Source organism: Physella acuta, unplaced genomic scaffold (genome assembly GCF_028476545.2).
Source record: "Physella acuta isolate Inbredline_101_S28 unplaced genomic scaffold, ASM2847654v3 ptg000550l, whole genome shotgun sequence".
NCBI lineage: Eukaryota > Metazoa > Mollusca > Gastropoda > Physidae > Physella > Physella acuta.
The window spans coordinates 389830-411208 of record NW_026732069.1 but is presented as its reverse complement, the minus strand read 5'-3'; the positions used below and the strand labels follow the sequence as shown (position 1 = coordinate 411208).

General features: G+C 35.0%; 1 protein-coding gene across 2 annotated transcripts; it reads left to right on the top strand.

The window, feature by feature from the left end:
* The first annotated feature begins 5890 nt into the window (after nt 1-5890).
* LOC131946302 (uncharacterized) lies at nt 5891-18895 on the top strand. 2 transcript variants are annotated; one of them, XM_059306994.1, is made up of 8 exons: nt 5891-6238; nt 7571-7669; nt 8711-8836; nt 10918-11210; nt 12808-12912; nt 13485-13643; nt 14384-14595; nt 17682-18895. In XM_059306994.1, the coding sequence occupies exons 1-8, from the start codon at nt 6211-6213 to the stop codon at nt 17824-17826; spliced, it is 1167 nt and encodes a 388-aa protein (XP_059162977.1). In that variant the 5' UTR covers nt 5891-6210; the 3' UTR covers nt 17827-18895. The 2 variants fall into 2 exon arrangements, with proteins under 2 accessions (XP_059162977.1, XP_059162978.1); XM_059306995.1 differs by having other exon boundaries at nt 14384-14567; nt 17682-17825.
* Nucleotides 18896-21379: the final 2484 nt, after the last annotated feature.

The following is a 21379-nucleotide window of genomic DNA, read 5'->3' as shown; positions in this document are numbered from 1 at the left end:
ACACATGGGACAGATGAAGTAGAGTTCATCTGATGCATAGACCTCGGCATATGAAGGGATAGTGTGGTCAGCACTAAGCCCAGCCGCCTTTGTTTCCCTAACGTAAGTTAGGTACCCATTATAGCTGGGTGGACTCAGGGACGTTCTAGTAATTTGAAACCGGATTCGAACTCGAGACTCTCGGGTTAGCAGTCTAGCTCTCTACCACACCGTCCCACAATATCAGTACTATACAGGACTTAAATTATACTCAAAATAAAGACGAGCTGCATTCTCATAAACCTAATGACAGTAATATTGTAGTGTACTATCAGCATTCAATAACACAAACTTTATTCTACGGCCGCCGGAAAAAAATAACCAAAACGAAACATCTTCAGAAGGACAAAAATATGCAGATACATTGGTCATCCGATACAAAGAGGCTGCATAATCTGGTCACAAAACAGATAGGAGTGGGAGGTCTTTGTTACTACACCATAAACAGATGATAGCGAGAGGAAACAATGAAAGACCCAAGTGATGAATAGAAAACAAAGGCAATAGCTACATCATCTTACAACAGAATCTGAGAACAATTTTTAAAACTATCTCCCCCATCTCCCCGATCTCACCCATCTCACCACCCCCCATCTCCCCCATCTCCCCCATCTCGCCCCCTATCTCCCCCATCTCCCCGATCTCACCCATCTCACCACCCCCCATTTCCCCCATCTCCCCCATCTCACCCATCTCACCATCTCCCCCATCTCACCCCCCATCTCCCCCATCTCACCATCTCCCCCATCTCCCCCATCTCACCCCCATCTCCCCCATCTCACCCATCTCACCATCTCCCCCATCTCACCCCCCATCTCCCCCATCTCCCCCATCTCACCATCTCCCACATCTCACCACCCCCATCTCCCCCATCTCCCCATCTCCCCCATCTCCCCGATCTCACCACCCCCATCTCCCCATCTCACCACCCCCATCTCCCCCATCTCCCCGATCTCACCACCCCCATCTCCCCATCTCACCACCCCCATCTCCCCATCTCACCACCCCCATCTCCCCCATCTTCTCGATCTCACCAACCCCATCTTCCCCATCTCACCAACCCCATCTCCCCCATCTCTCCACCCCCCATCTCCCCATCTCACCACCCCCATCTCCCCCATCTCCCCGATCTCACCCCCCATCTCCCCCCATCTCACCCCATCTCACCCATCTCCCCCATCTCACCCCCACATCTCCCCCATCTCACCATCTCCCCATCTCACCACCCCCCATCTCCCTCATCTCCCCATCTCACCATCTCCCCCATCTCACCACCATACATCTCACCAACCCCCATCTCTCCCTCTCCCCGATCTCACCTCCCATCTCCCCCATCTCACCCCCCCATCTTCCCCATCTCACCACCCCCATCTCACCCATCTCACCAATCCCATCTCACCCATCTCACCACCCCCATCTTCCCCATCTCACCACCCCCACCCCCCATCTCGCCCATCCCTCGTCACAACTGTATTGAATTTCTTCTTATCAATAACCAAATACTCTTCGGATATATTTTTCAATTTAAATCTTGAATTGATTACGAAAATCGAACAATGAAATTAAATTTCTGTCTTGCCTTTTATTTCTAATAGCAAAAAATATTGAAAGGTGAAAACCAATTAATTGTTATCGAATCAATACGTGAGGAAAAGAAAATTTAAAAAAAAAATTTTTTTGCAAAACCTTATAGATCTACATCAGGTTGGGCACTATAAAAAGCAGGTTAACTTTTTCAGCGTCAAAACTAATTTAGTATTAGATCTAGATGTAAAGCTCCATTTGCCATTTATTTGAAATCTTTTTAAACATTTTACTTGGATATATTTTCTCAACTATATATATATATATATATATATATATATATATATATATATATATATATATATATATATATATATATATATATATATATATATATACATATATATATATATATATATAAATCAAGAACACACATTAGAATACAGTGCCCCCTACACTACTGGGGAGTAAAACACCATTAACCCACATATGAAATAATATGTTAAAGTGCATGACACCATAAATCACGACCGATTACTTCCACACAAAAATCTCTACATGGTACTTGAAGATAGCAGAAGTACTGGCCTCGCTACTTTTCCAAATCCAGTTGCAACAGACAGATATACAACACCTTACACTGCCATCCCCTACTCCAGGGGTCTACAAACTTTTCAGCCCGAGGGCCGTATCATTAACTATCAAATATCTGTTCGGGGGCCAGAGTTTCTTTAAGGCATCTCTTTGGGGGGGGGGGGAGTCATTTGCTTGCTATTCAATGACCCCCATCTGTAGTTCGTTCATCTGGACAACTGGCCACATTTGCTTCAAATGAGTTTTGAACAAAAAAGATCTCCGCGGGCCGGATAGGAGGACCTCGCGGGCCACATCAGGCCCGCGGGCCGTAGTTTGGAGACCCCTGCCCTACTCCAACGTTTATGACTTAATCCGACAACTCGCCTCTGTTCATCAAACACGTTTAATCCGCTTTTAATGTATATACATCAGTAAACATCCACAATGTGAACACATGGGTTATCAGACACTGTCTTGGTGCACATAAATCTAAGCCCCGTGTGATATCAACCGATAGGTTGGAGTAGATTTGTCAAACACCTCACAATGTAGATATTGAAGCATGGCCCTGCTGCTTCGTTCTTAATTTTAGTGTTAGAAGGAATGCCATCCAGCACAATTAAGTATTATGTTTCAACTTGACAACTTGACTTAGTCCTCGTTGCTCATTATGGAACATAGGACCTCCACCATTTCCTTCCATTTCGTCCGATTCCCGCCTATTAGTTTTGCAATCTCCAAAGATACCCCTGTTGCTTCAGTTCTTTGAGTAGACTCAACCTTCAGGTCTGCCTTGGGCGCCATCTCTTTCGTTTTCTTTGGGTTTCCATTGTGTCAAATTTTATGAGCCATATAGACCGTCAGAGGCGTAGCGACCCTTCCCGGCGCCCGGGGACATACTTTCAATTTGGAGCCCCCCTCGGGAGCAAATTTTCGATTTGCACCCCCCCCCCCCCCGAACTTTTCATTTGCACCCCCCTCAAACTTTCGATTTGCACCCCCCCCCTCGAACTTTTCATTTGCACCCCCCCCCCCCCTCAAACTTTCAATTTGGCGCCTCCCCTAAGGTCGGCGCCCGGGGACATATGTGTCCCCCCCCATCGCTACGCCTCTGTAGACCGTTGACTCTGATTCAGCCTGCTTTTCTTTTTGGATTTGCTTCCATAGCCTTTGTCCATCCAAGAACAAACAACAAGGCAGCAGTTGTTTGATTTAGGGAGTTGTCCTTCCTAGAAGAGTTGCTGTCCCCAGCTATCGAGCCACATCTGCCTGAGACTCGGTGCTCCACGGTTCAGCAACCATGAGCTTAACCGACCCGGCCAGACCGACCCCCTGAAGCATGGTAATATCTATATAATCTGTATCTGAACTGACTCACGCAGAAATATACATAAAATGTAGTTAACTAAAAAATAATATACTTAGATTTTTAAAAAAAGATGTGTTCGAATGTACTTCTTAGTTAAAATAAGCTATACTTAAAAAAAGAAAAGTAAATTTATTGTCACTTATCAATATGTCACTATTTTTTATATCAGATTTTACTGTCATTTTCTTTTCAATTTGTACGTGTCAATGACACGAACGGTACCGAAACCTAGGGTCAAGGGTCCATGTCAAAATGACACTTTTAAAACAGTTCAGTCTAGTCTCAACACTTTTAAATTTTTTTTATTTTAATCTATTTGCCTTCCATTGATGAAACCATTAATCTCCCTGCCGGTAATGCGGGTTTAATGTATCGAATAATAAATTGACGCTGTATAGTTCCGGTACTAATACGTCTTAACATTTGAAAACAAAAACCGAAAGCGTAAACATTTAATCCCCAAATTCGAACAGCTTTTAAATATGATAGCTTTTGTAGTGGGTATATAATTATTCTCTCTGCATGCTCGGGACTTAGACTGCAACATTTCGTAAGCCCATAATCCTTTGGGTAATAGTTTTTGTATATTGTGTCAGCGGTTATGAAGCGAGTCAGCTGTTCATAAATCGATCGGATTAGTTCAATCGTTTGTCACGATGTGCACACAATTGTGTACATAAAGAATAGTTGAAATAATCCTGCGAGGTACCTAACATTTTGCAGATAGTTTACTTAATCCTGTGAGAATCTTAACCTTTGTAGTGTTCATAAAGTATATTTGACTTAATCTTGTGAGGCTCTTCATTTTATACATAAAGCAGAGTTGGTTTAATCCTGTGAGGATCTTAACACGGAGTACATAAAGCATAGTTGACTTAATACCGTGAGACTCCTAACCTTTGTGGTGTTCATAAAGTATATTTGACTTAATCTTGTGAGGCTCCTAACATTTTATACATAAAGCATGGTTGACTTAATCCTGTGAGGATCTTAACACGGAGTACATAAAGCATAGTTTACTTAATCCTGTGAGGTTCTTAGCACAGTGCACATAAAATATAGTTGACTTAATCCTGTGAGGCTCCTAAATTGTGTACATAAAGCATAGTTGACTTAATCCTGTGAGGCTGCTAACATAGTGACATAAAAAGTAGTTGACTTAATCCTGTGAGGATCCTAACACTGTGTACATGAAGAAAAGTTGACTTAACCCGTGTGAGGCCCCACGTGTAGGAAAGGTTTTCAAACTTTTAATGGCACTCGAGTGTGGCTGCCTGTATTAAGCTTGGCCCATGTAACTCCTACACGCCTTGCTACACTTTCTATAGCTCTTCTCCGAGATTTACTTAGCCTGCCAACCTTCCATTTTCCATGTGGGTTCCATTCTCGAGGAGAGCTAGTAAGTTCTTTTTTGTCAATGCACAATGAACAGCGTATTGCTCAAGACTATTGTTCAACTATAGAACTGTAATGCAGGTACTCAACACCTATGATTAAACAAGAAATTATCGTGACGCCAGTCGTACTGACGCGGAGTCGAGAACGTTTCTGAATGTTCATGAACTGAGTCACGTTGTGAATGAAGACAAGTCGAACTTGGTGCCGACCATACAACCCCCCCCCCCCCCCCCTCACCCCTCCAAAAAAAAGAAAACAACCCAACCTCCTTCGTATAATGAGTCACATAAAACAGACCACATTTACGTTATCAAATATATCAATCTCTAAATATGAAAGCGCAATATTTTTATTTCTTTCATGTTGCTCATGTCCTTAAGTGTATTTTAACAATATTAATTTTTTTTATCAACAATCAATACCGTCAGTTAATAATGTGTACCTTTGTTATATTAAATATTTCTGCCTACATTTATATTACGGCGTCTGCTTTGTGTTATATTAACGTTGTTTGTCTTCTGTTATATTAACGATGTCTGCCTTCTGTTATATTACGATGTCTGCTTTCTGTTATATAAATCATGTCTGCAATCTATTATATAAATAGTCTAACTTCCGTTATATTAACGATGTATACCTTCTATTATATTAAGATTTTACTGGATTTATTTCCTATCCCATTGATGTATCTATGCAGTCATACAACTACCCCATACACGATATCTACTCCAGTCACATTCTTCATACATTTAATCTGCCTTCATTCTTTTTCAATATCTACACATCGTCAATATTTTATTCTTCTTATTTATGCATTTATAAATCTTTTTTCCCCTAGTTTATAAATTGATTAATCAAACAAAGTGTGCGATTTTTTATCTCCATATATCTACTATTATTAAATTTAAATAAGCCAAAAATCAATGTTGAAATCTGATAACAGTTTTTTTACGTTTGTAGCAAAGCAGTCGCGTTTTTGGCTGTTCTTTAAAATTGCAACACCGTTTTCTTTGTAGTTTGAAGTTGTTTTACATATTAACAGACAACGTAGATAACCAGCTTATCAAATGTGACAAAACTGTTTAGAATTTAAAAAAATAAATAACGATACCTTATGCCTTTTCTGCTACAAGGCAACATTAACAATAAATGCGTTTATTTATTTCCTGAAGCCGGAAAGCATTGATGTAACACGATATGCTATAGTGCTATACATGTGTGTTGTATAATACATCTATTATGAAACGGAATTTTGTGATGTTGCATTAATTAATAAGTATAGGATATTCGGAAGTACATTAAACATGTTTTGTAAATGTTTTTCCAAGAAATGTAAGTTGGATTGACTTTTTTAAACATAATTTTTTCATGAAATTTTAATTATCTGAAGTACATTTTAAAAGCCGCATTTCGATTGTGTTTTTACCGAAAGTTATGTTTTAAAATTGAGCGCTTAAATTAATGAACATAAAAAATAATTATTTCAATTAATAAACATGTAATTTTTGTTAAATAATTTAATTAACGACCGAATATATTTTGTTTAAATATGTAAATAAGTTTTTTAAAGCGGGAATAAGCTATCTTTCCATAACTTTCTGGTATTTTTGTAAAACGTAATGGTATGAATGGCACTTCTAGTGAAATAGCACTAGAGAACAGGTTGGCTAGTTTTTGAAAAAAAAAACCTTTTTACTTTGTTAAAAATAGGGTCACGAATCTTTTTCAGTTACAGGTAATGCAAAACTAGAAATATCTAAATGTAGCATCTCGTACATGAAATCTCATCCACCAAACTGAAGTGATTTTCAAGTTGTTGAGCATATGGAAGTAGAGTAAAATACTATTTCCGTGTACCGGAACTCGATTAAAAAGTTAAAAGAAGCCTTCGAATACGATCTCATACAGATATGTAAAATGTCGCCCACCAAGCTGAAACGGTACTGTAGTTAAAGTTTTTCGCAAACCGGAAATATAGTTAGTGTAACTTCCGGTTATCAAAAATCGCTCGAAAAGTTGAAATAAACAGACGAATAGGATCCAAATTGTATTGATGAAAATGTGTACATTTTACATTTAACTCAAGTTATCGTGAGCGCACTGACGACAGACTTGGGACAAAAGAGTATCCATGTTTTTTTTTCCGGATTCATGTAGCTATATAACAGAAATTGATCGAATTCTAGGAGAGACTACTCCAAAATCAAACAACTGCTGCCTTGTAGTTTGTTCTTGGCTGGACAAAGGCTGTGGAAGTGAAATCCAAAAGGAAAAGCAGGCTGAAATCGGAGTCAATGGCCTGAATGGCGCATAACCAGTTGACACGTATACTTGTGTTGGAGGGGATCCATTCCAACACTAATGTTAAGAAATAATAATAAGAAGAAGAAAGATCGAATTCTCAATTTTTCTTTTTGCACGCTTACAACATTTTCTCCTGTAGGCCTACTCTGAATACGATATTTTATATATATATATATATATATTTATATATATATATATATATATATATATATATATATATATATATATATATACACTTTATATATTTAAAATTAAATTTTATAATTGTTCGATATTTAAAATTAAATTTTACTGTTGTTCAATATTTACAATTTAAAATTTTACTATTGTTCGATAATTAATTTAAAAAAATATTTCCAGCTGTCATTGCAGTTGTTACTACTGTTCTAGTCTTTTGTGGGGTGCTACAGTTTCAGGTTCTATCAGTAAGGCTTACCCGGCATCGCTTTTCTTCAAAAGGTAATTAGAACATCTTCATGATTATACTTTAAAAGAAAGAAATCAGTTCATAAAACTTGACATAATTTTTGAAAACACGCTTTCTTCGTTTAGGGGAGGTTAAACATGGTAAGAAGTGGAGATATTAGATGTGTTAAGCTGATATGTAAAGTCGAATTCTGGGATGAATTAGGAACACGTTGAACCTGGTCCTCGTTGGACAAAGCGTAAAAATATGTATCTTGTAATAGCTGCCAGCCTGTTTTTGTACCGGCGGTACGCCATTCCGCGCCGCTTCTAAACATTTACTTGTCACGTTGTAAAATAACTAAGATTTAAAAAAATATGATACTACTGATCCAATCCATGATTTTTTGTAGAGCAATGGAGCCAATTTAGTTTTCTATAAGTAAGAATTCATGAAAATTACTTTTACAATTAAGTTTCCAGATAGAAGTGCATTTTTTTCCAGAAAAATCAACCATTTTATTCTTATACAAAACTAAGTAAACAAATGAGTTTCTTCAATACACAATTTCTTAAAATTAAAATTAGTGTGTAGGAAATTCAATTACGATCAATTTTTATCGAACTGAGTGGGTTTTAAATCAACGGGTAAAATAATATGCGTCCTTTTGTGGCATCAGTACTGAAAAACTGAGTAAAAAAAGATTCCAATGAAACGGGGAAAAAATTCCAGACCAAAAGAGATAGCTACTAGCGTATAGCTCCTAGCATATTTTTGTCATTCCTCTTAGTTCTTTATAAATGTTAGTTCGTGATAAATACGAGTATTTCGATAGTTCAGAAATCAGAGTATTAAAACACTAACCAGAGTCATAAAATAAAAACACATTTAAGTTAACATTTCCTGCCTGATTTTCCATTGGGTAGCTGAAATATAGTTCGTCTGTTTGTGTGACCCGGGCCTAACAAGAGATAATGTAGGGAGTACTATGTCTTGCCGATGTTACTTTCCATACCTTGAGTCAGGTACTAATCAGAGCTGGGTGAACTCAGCGATATACTTAAAAACCTAACCAGTCTGTTTTTACTTAACAGTGGTCAACTGGATGCTGTATGATTCGACGATCAGGGATTTGATTGGACGGCTTCATCACATGATCATACGGGATACCGACGCGCCTCTACGTTTGTTTTCAGCGGTCTGCAGCAACGAAACAGAAAGTACACACAAGACATTTTTTTTTTCAAAGCTTGTGAACTATTTTGACTCAACTATGTTATTATTTATATATAACCCTTACAGTATTTCTTCCAGACTTTTTTCTCCGGGGGGGGGGGGCACTTGAAATTATTTTTTTTGGGGGGGGGGGGGGGGCCGGTAGACTTTCTTTGGGGGGGGGGGGCGGACACTGTTAAAAGTATATATCTATCTATATGCTACTAAAACTCAAGTTTGTTTACATGCAGTGGCGTAGCGAGGTCGGGTTTCGACCGGTGCGGCACTTAATGGTGTCACCCCCCCCAGAGGCTTAGCGACCATCCCGGGGACAAACTTTCAAATTTTTGATTTGTATCCCCCCCCCCAAACTTTCGATTTGCACCCCCCCTCAAGTTTTTCTCTATATATTTTGCTATTTTTTGCCTCGGTGTCACCCCCATAAATGGTATCACCCGGTGCGGTCCGCACCCCCCCCCCCCCCTCGCTACGCCTCTGTTTACATGTTTGATTATTTATTTTTTTGTTTGTCTGATTGACTACTGTAGAGGATCTGCGCTATGTGGAGAGCTGTAAAATAGTATGTAGATAGAGAACAGATTTTGTTTTCAGACAGACTGTTAATCACACATTTTTTTTAAAGAACTTAATTAATTTATTGATTTATTCATTGGTAGATTAACCACATTAGTTTTAATTTTTTCAAACAATGGCTTAATAGTGACGTCACATGATTTGTTTACTTTTTAGTACAATAAAATGGCGGCTTCCATCATAGACTTTGTGGCCCATTCCAACGTTTAACGCGTTCTAAAGCTAATATTCTGTCGGCTATAGCTTTAATGATACATCCGTTTGCTGTTTTGTATTACGTTCCAACACTTATATCAATTTTCAACTGTCTTTTTTATTTAGTTTTACAATAAATTTCTCTAGATCTACAATCTGTCCAAGAAAGTTATTTATAGATCTAGATCTAGAATCTAGGTCAAACCAAAGATTTATTAGTTAAAAAACAATCCAAAAAAAGCAAAAAACAAACTAGACTTAAGCAAACCAGTCATAGATCTTGAATATAGATAATTCTATCCCTATCTAGATTTAAATCTAGATAATAATGAGTTTCTATATACTAAACTATTTTAGACCATTATTATTTTATATAATTCTTTGTTTAGCTATGGAATATGCTAATTTGGAAATGCTCGATCCAGGGCCTATTTGCGTAACTTAAGATTCATACGCGGCTTCTATACCGCTAATTTTGCAAAATTATAAACGTAAATTCTAGATCTAGCTCAGTCGTAGAACTAGAATATAGATAATTCTATCAAGATTTAGATAATAATCAGTTTCTGTATACTAAACTATTTTAGACCTTTATTATTTTATATAAATCTTTGTTTAGCAATAGAATATGATAATTTGGAAATGCTCGATCTAGGGCCTATTTGCGTAACTTAAGATTAATACGCGGCTTCTAAATTGCTAATTTTGCAAAAGTATAGACTTTAAATTCTAGATCTAGCTCTATCTAAACTATTTCAGGCCTTAATATTTTACTTTAAATCTTTGTTTGTTTAGATATAAAATTGGCTAATTTAAGATAAAATTTAATTTGAAATAATTCTAGATCTAATTCTAGGGTCGATTCGCGTAGATTCTTACGCAGACTAAAAGTAAAATATATGAGTTATTACATTATTCAGAGCACGAGCCTAGATTGCTAAGAGGTTAGCACATTAGGTTACCATGCGGGCGGCACTGGTTCGAGATATGTCAGTTTTAATTTTCTTTTTAATTTTTGTTGTTGTTGTGAATGATAAAGTTGCCTTTGCCTATTAGAACTTAGAGTGATACAGGGCAGGTGAAGTAGAGTTCACCTGTTTCTATGTTCTCAGCATATGAAGGGATAGTGTGATCAGAGCATTGCTCGGCCGGAATCTTTTTTTTTTTAAAAATACAAACATGTCTGAGACTTGGCGGGACAAAGGGCAGGTGAAGTAGAGTTAAGTAGAGTTTTTGGTTAAGTTGCGTTTGGTTAAGTTGTATGTGTGTATGTATGTTTATATAATGCTATCCAAAGATGCTTGTATATCTAACTGTACACGACCTTTGGACCCTGACCCCGAGGCCCGTTTGCTGGACATTCTGACGTCACCAAACCTGACGCTGTCCGAACACCAGCGTCGTCTGATCCTCTCCATGGGCCAGGCCATCCCTGAAAGTGACGTCATCTTCGTGTCCGCCAGCTCCTCCAATCACTACGACGAGATGCAGGACATGTTCTATAGCCTGCACAAGACGGTGTATCCTCGTGTCAACAATTTCACCGTTGTTCTCTTCGACATTGGTTTAACAGAGGAGCAGAGAATCATGGTGAGTCAATAGGGCTTTGTGCGTACGTAGGAGTCAAGGTTCAAATCCACCACAACTCTGTTTTTTACCATTTCATTAAATATTAGTTTGACAAAATATGTTTTAGAAACTGCGCAACGCCATTAGATATTCAATAAAATAGATAACTATTATTATTCGAGAAAAATGGCCCGTTGAGGAAACATGTCTACCGTCCCATTCAACGAAATATAATTATATACTTTTTCCAGTGTCCGCCCCCTCCCATAAAATTCTACCCCCGCCCCTGAAAATTTCCAGTACCCCCACCCCTCTCCGGGGAGTAAAAAGTCTGAAAAAAAACACTGGTCGCATTTGTAGATCATACAAACTAAAGGAAAAACCTGGGTGGGGCTTCGCCCCTACCGGAAGAGATGCATAAAAAAAAGTGTGCACGCTTAACAATTTTTTGATTAGAAAAAGCTCCTCCCTCCGGGGAGGAAAAAGTCTGAAAGAAACACTGGTGTCGCGCTTAGCCTCTACCCGAAGAATTGAATGAAAGAAACTCTGCACGCAAACCACTTTTTAGATTAGACACATGAATTAGGCGGTAATTTTATTATGGAGTATCGATGAAGAAATTTCTTTTGAGTTGGGGAGGGGGGGGGGCAAACGCTCTTACGCGGGGGTGGGGCTTAGCCCCGACCCGAAGAATTGTATGAAAGAAACTCTTCACGCAAACCATTTAGATTAGACAAAATTGCCTTTTTATTCAATGTTTACTCGAGAGTCAATGACGTAATATTACTGTGTGCACTCTCCAGCTTGAGATTATTTTTTACTACATGCTAAATGTGACGTCATTTTTTGTTTCCGTCTTACTGTGAAAGTTTTTTAAGTTGCTTGTGTTTTCTCTAGAGCGTTCTTGTCAGATACATACATAGATACACAGATAGATACAAAGACAGCGAAACTATTATATAGAATAGAACCAATTTACTTGGAGTAAAGCAGATACTGAAGTCTTTTTCCTGTTAATGGCCATGACACACAGGGAAGACGACGTTTCAATTACTTCGGCATTTTAAAAGATACTGTGGTCAGCACAATGCCTAGCCGCATTTATTTTCTTTAATGTGATTTGAGCTGGGTGACCTGAATTCAGATTCAAACTCGAGACTTTCGGGTTAGCAGTCTATCGTTCTACCGCTAGACCTCGCCATCTCTGAAATTGTGTATTGAGAGTAGTTTCGTCTAGTTTTCATACAGAGAAAATATAAATATAAAATAAAACAAGTGGGTATATCATCCCACAGAGGTGCACGTCCACCGCCCCCTTCCCTAACCAAATAGAAAAAAAGAAATATAGAAATATATATACACTACCACACCACACCCCCTATGTCATACCTTTTTGTTTTTGAAAAACTGATACAAATTAAGTCGGTTGATGACATGAGGTTTTTTTTTGTTGGTAAGATTAATACATGACTATTCTATGAATGTTGATCACGTGTGTTTTGTTGTGTAAGATTGACACACGACTTTTCTATTTATGTTGATCACGTGTGTTTTGTTTTGAAAGATTGGCACACGGCTGTTCTATATATGTTGATCAGGTGATTATTTTTTCACCCAGACAGAAAAACACTGCCGGTGTCAAGTTGTGACTTTTCCCTTTGAACATTTTCCAGCGCACGTCAAGGAAAATTTTTGTTACGCTTGGAAACCTCTGCTGATACGGGTAGGTTACAATACTAGATTGTCACTCAGGTAAATCTCGACATTAGAGAACATTATATTGTAAATGGCTGTACAGTGAGTGGGGTAGAGTGGTCGAGTGTTAGAGATCACGACTACAAACCAAGGGACCGAAGCTTAAGTCCTTGAAATGAAGTCACAACAACAGGTCTTTCTACCAATGATATTTTTGATGTATGTCAGCCCCACCCCCATTCACACTCACACTTTTTAAAAACACGATTTTAATGCTTACTTCTATGCTGCTTATTCGAGATCGTAAAATACGTATCCTTGTATTTTTCAGCCAACTTTTGCTAATATCAACATTATTACCTTCTTGCTTTTTAACCCAAGACATATGGGGCCGCTATAGAAAACTCCCCCCACTTCTGTCGGTCTCTGACAAATTTCCCGGCAGTCCCCCATGTCAGCTCTGCCAGCTGCTTCCCCGGCGTCTTCCTCCACGTCTCCCTTGGTCTTCTTTGCTTTCTTCTTCCTAGAGGTGCTAATACGTATTACTATAAATAAAAAACTAAATAAATTACCGTATTCATGTGTGTCTCTTCATGTCAGGCTGCTATAGAAAAGGCAAGAAAACTTCTTGTTTACCAAGACACTTCCGTCAGATGGTCTGACCGCATCCAACAGGTTCTGGACAGGGCGTGGGACATTGGCATCCAATACTTCCGGTCAGATGGCATGGCTAGGATACCCCTGCATACCCTGATACAGGTGAGGTTAGGTGGGCTACTCGCTTACACTTACATTGTAAAAATAGTACTCTTTAGACCTAGCGATCAATTGGGCAGTTGAAGTAGTGTTCATATGTTTCTTGAGCTCAACATATGAAAGGATATTGGGTCAGCACTATGATCAGCCTTTACTTTCCCTAATATGAGAGCAGGGAGGACTCAAGGACGTTCTACTGACTTTGACCCGGATTCAAACTTGAGACGTTCGAGTTAGCATCCTAGCCCTCTACCGGACAGTTGTATATACTTATATTGACTACACACTATTATACCGGACTGATTTACTGAAGGTAGTACTGCAAGGTTTGATGATAGGATTATGGTCCGGTTAAGTGCCTGGGATGGACATTAAGGTTTGGTATTGGGTTAGGGTTAGATTTCAGATCAGAGTTGAGAACAGATAATGCCAAGAAACTATACTTTTGTTATAAACACGCTAGAACTCTGAAAAATATATAGACGCAAATTAGACACATGACACGCAAGGGGGTGGGGGGAGTGGCGACGAGTGACAGACACTCTGTGTTGCGCCTTCCAAGACGGTGACATCAGATAAATATAAACAAAAAACGTCAATATAAAAAACCCTGCTCTTTGAATATAATTTAATAACTTAATAAATTTATATACGTCTGTAAGCTTAAACGATATAAAGTTTAAATATTTAGAATATATATCAATATACTACAATTCTTAAAATGATTTTTGTTTAATGATTAGACCTTCGACTACTTTGGTGAGGAGCCTTGTGCCTTCAACATATTCCCAGAGTTACCCGGAGGCCTCTCCATGTACAGGAAGGACGTCTTTAACATCCGGGCTATTCTGGAACCGTGGGCCAGGTGTGCCATCGAGCCGGAGTGCGTGTGTCCGGTCAACCCCTTCAAGGTCATCTGGTGTCACGGTGAGCACAAGGACCACAGATGTCATAGGTCAGTTGACGTCATGTTTCCGGCTTAAATGTTCAATTAAATGCCATTTATTTAAAGCCTTGTTTTAAGTCGTGATGTAGGGTTTGGTTAATAATGAAGTACATGCTGTCAATAAATATTGATATATATATATATATATCTACACGACTCTCTTTCTCGCTCGAGGTATTTCACTATTTGTATATTTACATATTTAGTCTTCATCAGTATATTAGCAAATAGTAAATATATCTATATCGATATCTATATCTATATCTATATCTATATCTATATCTATATCTATATCTATATCTATATCTATATCTATATCTATATCTATATCTATATCTATATCTATATCTATATCTATATCTATATCTATATCTATATCTATATCTATATCTATATCTATATCTATATCTATATCTATATCTATATCTATATCTATATCTATATCTATATCTATATCTATATCTATATCTATATCTATATCTATATCTATATCTATATCTATATCTATATCTATATCTATATCTATATCTATATCTATATCTATATCTATATCTATATCTATATCTATATCTATATCTATATCTATATCTATATCTATATCTATATCTATATCTATATCTATATCTATATCTATATCTATATCTATATCTATATCTATATCTATATCTATATCTATATCTATATCTATATCTATATCTATATCTATATCTATATCTATATCTATATCTATATCTATATCTATATCTATATCTATATCTATATCTATATCTATATCTATATCTATATCTATATCTATATCTATATCTATATCTATATCTATATCTATATCTATATCTATATCTATATCTATATCTATATCTATATCTATATCTATATCTATATCTATATCTATATCTATATCTATATCTATATCTATATCTATATCTATATCTATATCTATATCTATATCTATATCTATATCTATATCTATATCTATATCTATATCTATATCTATATCTATATCTATATCTATATCTATATCTATATCTATATCTATATCTATATCTATATCTATATCTATATCTATATCTATATCTATATCTATATCTATATCTATATCTATATCTATATCTATATCTATATCTATATCTATATCTATATCTATATCTATATCTATATCTATATCTATATCTATATCTATATCTATATCTATATCTATATCTATATCTATATCTATATCTATATCTATATCTATATCTATATCTATATCTATATCTATATCTATATCTATATCTATATCTATATCTATATCTATATCTATATCTATATCTATATCTATATCTATATCTATATCTATATCTATATCTATATCTATATCTATATCTATATCTATATCTATATCTATATCTATATCTATATCTATATCTATATCTATATCTATATCTATATCTATATCTATATCTATATCTATATCTATATCTATATCTATATCTATATCTATATCTATATCTATATCTATATCTATATCTATATCTATATCTATATCTATATCTATATCTATATCTATATCTATATCTATATCTATATCTATATCTATATCTATATCTATATCTATATCTATATCTATATCTATATCTATATCTATATCTATATCTATATCTATATCTATATCTATATCTATATCTATATCTATATCTATATCTATATCTATATCTATATCTATATCTATATCTATATCTATATCTATATCTATATCTATATCTATATCTATATCTATATCTATATCTATATCTATATCTATATCTATATCTATATCTATATCTATATCTATATCTATATCTATATCTATATCTATATCTATATCTATATCTATATCTATATCTATATCTATATCTATATCTATATCTATATCTATATCTATATCTATATCTATATCTATATCTATATCTATATCTATATCTATATCTATATCTATATCTATATCTATATCTATATCTATATCTATATCTATATCTATATCTATATCTATATCTATATCTATATCTATATCTATATCTATATCTATATCTATATCTATATCTATATCTATATCTATATCTATATCTATATCTATATCTATATCTATATCTATATCTATATCTATATCTATATCTATATCTATATCTATATCTATATCTATATCTATATCTATATCTATATCTATATCTATATCTATATCTATATCTATATCTATATCTATATCTATATCTATATCTATATCTATATCTATATCTATATCTATATCTATATCTATATCTATATCTATATCTATATCTATATCTATATCTATATCTATATCTATATCTATATCTATATCTATATCTATATCTATATCTATATCTATATCTATATCTATATCTATATCTATATCTATATCTATATCTATATCTATATCTATATCTATATCTATATCTATATCTATATCTATATCTATATCTATATCTATATCTATATCTATATCTATATCTATATCTATATCTATATCTATATCTATATCTATATCTATATCTATATCTATATCTATATCTATATCTATATCTATATCTATATCTATATCTATATCTATATCTATATCTATATCTATATCTATATCTATATCTATATCTATATCTATATCTATATCTATATCTATATCTATATCTATATCTATATCTATATCTATATCTATATCTATATCTATATCTATATCTATATCTATATCTATATCTATATCTATATCTATATCTATATCTATATCTATATCTATATCTATATCTATATCTATATCTATATCTATATCTATATCTATATCTATATCTATATCTATATCTATATCTATATCTATATCTATATCTATATCTATATCTATATCTATATCTATATCTATATCTATATCTATATCTATATCTATATCTATATCTATATCTATATCTATATCTATATCTATATCTATATCTATATCTATATCTATATCTATATCTATATCTATATATATATATATATATATATATATATATACTATATATATATATATATATATATATATATATATATATACATATATCGTTAGTTTATCATTTTGAATCTCATATTTGCAGATTTGATCAGTCAGCAATAGGAATGATAACTGCGAAAATATTTGGTCGTGATTTATACCGAGTGCTTGCCCCTGAGCGTCATCAATTTGTCGGTGTTTACCGTGGGTCGAAGAGGCCAAACTATTTTAACTCAACACAAAGTTAAACACCTTTTATTTTATACCTATTAGTGTTTTTATATTATGTATGGTGAAGAACTTAAAAACCAGAAACCACTTTTGTAATTAAAAAGAAATTATTCGACTGTTTGTTTAATGCATCTGTATTTATAAATAGTTTTTCTTTAGAACTAAAATTGTGTTAATCTTGGTGTAAGCATAAAAAACCTTTTTAACTTAAAAGAATAGTTAGCGTTATAACTCATACGTATGGATAGTTTCAGTCTTGTTCCAGAGCCTAGTGATTTTAATTTCGAAGTTTTCGTAAAAATAAAAAAAAAGTGAAAACGTGAAATAAAGTCTAAAAGAACATTGTAAGTTACCTGTAATAGATAATAATAAATTATTTTACATAGAAGAGCCTTTTTTTAATAAATGTCACGTTAAAAGCTATAAAATTTATATTTTAGAAATAATGTATACGACAGGTAACGAATTAAAATAAATAAATAAATCCCTAAAAACTACCCTTCTACTTATTTCAATATATCAAACGTGGCGTAAGTTTTAAGTTATAAATTTATGTAGTATGTCTACAGCTCATTGCCTAGAATCCCCCCTCCCCACATGTTGATGAGTTAGGATCCAATGAACAATTATATTTAAGTATCAAGTGGTAGCAGCACTGTTTCTTGAGTTCATTTTTAGCGCATGCTTTTTCAAAAAAACACAAAATTTGTTTTTTTAATACAGGTCAAATTTTAAAAGTGTAATAATTTTCTAAAATAATTTTTTTTATAATTGCAAGCTTTTATAGAATATTTGATATAGAATCCCCCCAACCAATAATTTATTTTAATGTATAGCAATGAATCACTTCTTATATGACATTGCAGATTATCGTAAGCCACTATTTGTGTTTAAATTATATATTTACAAGGTAGAGGGGGGATTTTCTTTTCTAGCGAACAACGCTTTTTACTATGGAAAACTTTTTTTGAACAGTGAATACAGCTTGGAATATTCATTTTTTTTGTTAGACTTTTTTATTGCAGCAACTGTTAAATCTGTGAAGTGACAAGATTTGTAACAAATGGATGTTAAATAAAGCACATGGTGTGTTATTTCTATTGGTTGTCTTAGGTGCGTTTGTTGTGTTGTTATATTTGTTTTGTGGTGTTTGTTATATCGGCTGAATTAGTGGTGAGGTTATGTTGTATGTGTAGGTGGCAGTGGCAGTGGCGGTGGTGTTGGTGGTAGAGTTGGTGGTGGTGGAGTTGGTGGTGGCGTTGGTGTTGGTGGAGTTGGTGGTGGTGATGGTAGTGATGTTGGTGGTTGCAGTGGTGTTGATAGTGGTATTGGTAGTGGTGGTGATGGTGATGGTGTCTTGCAATGTTGGACATGGTAGATATCGCTTCTGAAAAAAAAAGAAAATTTCAATTTCAATTTATTCAATAACAGTAGCAATTGTAGGCATTTAGGCCTTTTTTCACATTGACCGTTTTAAAATTAACAAATGAAACAACCGATTAAGCTTAATTAATAAAATAAAAATGGCCTTATTTAAACAGAATCTTGGGTCTCAGAGTTCAGACCCCCCCCCCCATGTAGTTGAGGCTAGAAATCTGGGGACAGCAACCCATCTAGGAGAGAAAACACCAAACGCAAAGGAATTTTTCCTATTGACAGTTGTTTTAATTGTGTTGGTGGCTATTTCCTTTCATATTCCAATTAAGAACCAAGAAGAAAAACTTATATACTAATGTATAGTTTGTTATTTTCGCCTATTACTTCAACATTAAGAACCAAGAAGAAAAACTTATATACTAATGTATAGTTTGTTATTTTCGCCTATTACTTCAACACCGGTCTTTGCCGTCACGCTTTCTTCACTTTCCTTTGCATGTCTGTACATGCATCTAACTTTTTCTTGCATTTCAAAGTTAAAATATCGCTCGCCCGACTAGTCGTATATAAACAAGTTAATTAAAAAGTCTAGTGACATTTAAGCGCAATTTCCTTATGTTATCTAAAAATAGCTCTGTCGTAGCGTAAATCAAAAGCAGGGTTAGTAAAACCATTGGTTAGTTATTAAAACGTTTTTTATTAATTTTTTTTCAGTATTTTACATGTTTTATTTACAATAGAGTTACATGACTAAAAACCATTGCGCGCCTAGCTACTGAACGTGATGACGCAGCCATTGAACGTGATGGCGCAGCTATTGAACGTGATGACGCGTGTGGTGTGGTTGGAAAAAATGCCTACTAATTCGGTCCAAATTTTAATTAATTCAAAAATAATTTTGTGACCGAACGAAAGGATATTTTTGAAAACTTTCTTCGGCAATATTGTTCTAAATTATGGCAGAAATCGATTGGTACATGTTTCAAGTCGCTAAGTGGTCTGGTTGCCGAGATATGGGCCAAAAACTGCTTTTTTTTTCGAGGTTTATTGGCTTTTCCGGGAAAGCCATGAAAGAAACCCGGAATTTTTATGGCCTATGTTCATCCTCGTAACTTGCTTAACATAATTGCTTTTGGAGCTAGTCATCGATATTGCTTCGTTGAGGAGGAGATACGACTTAAAGCTGCGGACACACATCCATCCATCCATCCATTCATACATTCATACATCCAGAAATGACGGGTTAATAAACGCAATTCTCCAGAATGGAAATTGCGCTAAAAACCTACCCAGATAGAACACTCGTATATCCAAGTACCACTAAACATCTTCGAGGAGTGCTCCGCCTCCCCCCCCCCCCCACCCCGAAAAAAGTCTATCCTCCTCCCTCGAAAGAAATGGAATTTATATAGAAAATATATACTTTTAGCAGGGTTCACCCCCGACCCCGGAAAATTTAGTCCGGCCCCCCCCCCCCCCCCGGAGGAAAAAGTTCGAAAGAAACTCTGAATGCAAGTGTCGGATAATGTTATAGCAATGTTTCACGCAGACGACAGTAAAGAAATCAGCGTATGACACAATCCACAAACCTGTATCAAACAATTGTACATCAACGCCATCTACCATATTGATCTGCTCATCTGAATAAATCTTTAACTACGCATCCTGCCTCATAATGTCGTTGAGTGTCGCCTAACAATATTTCCACACTCAACGACATGCGGAAATGGTTTTTAAACTTGAAAAAAAATCGAATACTTTTATTACGGTCATTGGGGGCTATTCGTGCCGATGTACAGTTAACACCTTCCACATTTCGCCTAAGTTGATTGATAAACAATCGCGGGAAAAAAATCGTTGAAATAATTCTTGGCGAAATCTATGTGCGGACAAAAAGTAGTAAACTGACACTAGAAAAGAAGCGGTTAAAAATAATTTGTGCTGGTAATTAATACCGTTTTATAAATTTATCTACTGTGTTCGTTTTAATAATTACACATTAAAACCGTGATTATAGGGAGTTGGCTTTTATAATGAAGATGAAGATACAATGTAAAAATTACGTTTTTGATCAATTAATTTTTTTCTTTGGGGTGAGCTGAGGGGGGGGGGGGGGGGGGGAAGAAGGACTAGCCAATTTTTTCTTTCACTTCTGTCCTTCCAATTTGGGCGAATCGTATTTTTCTTATTAGT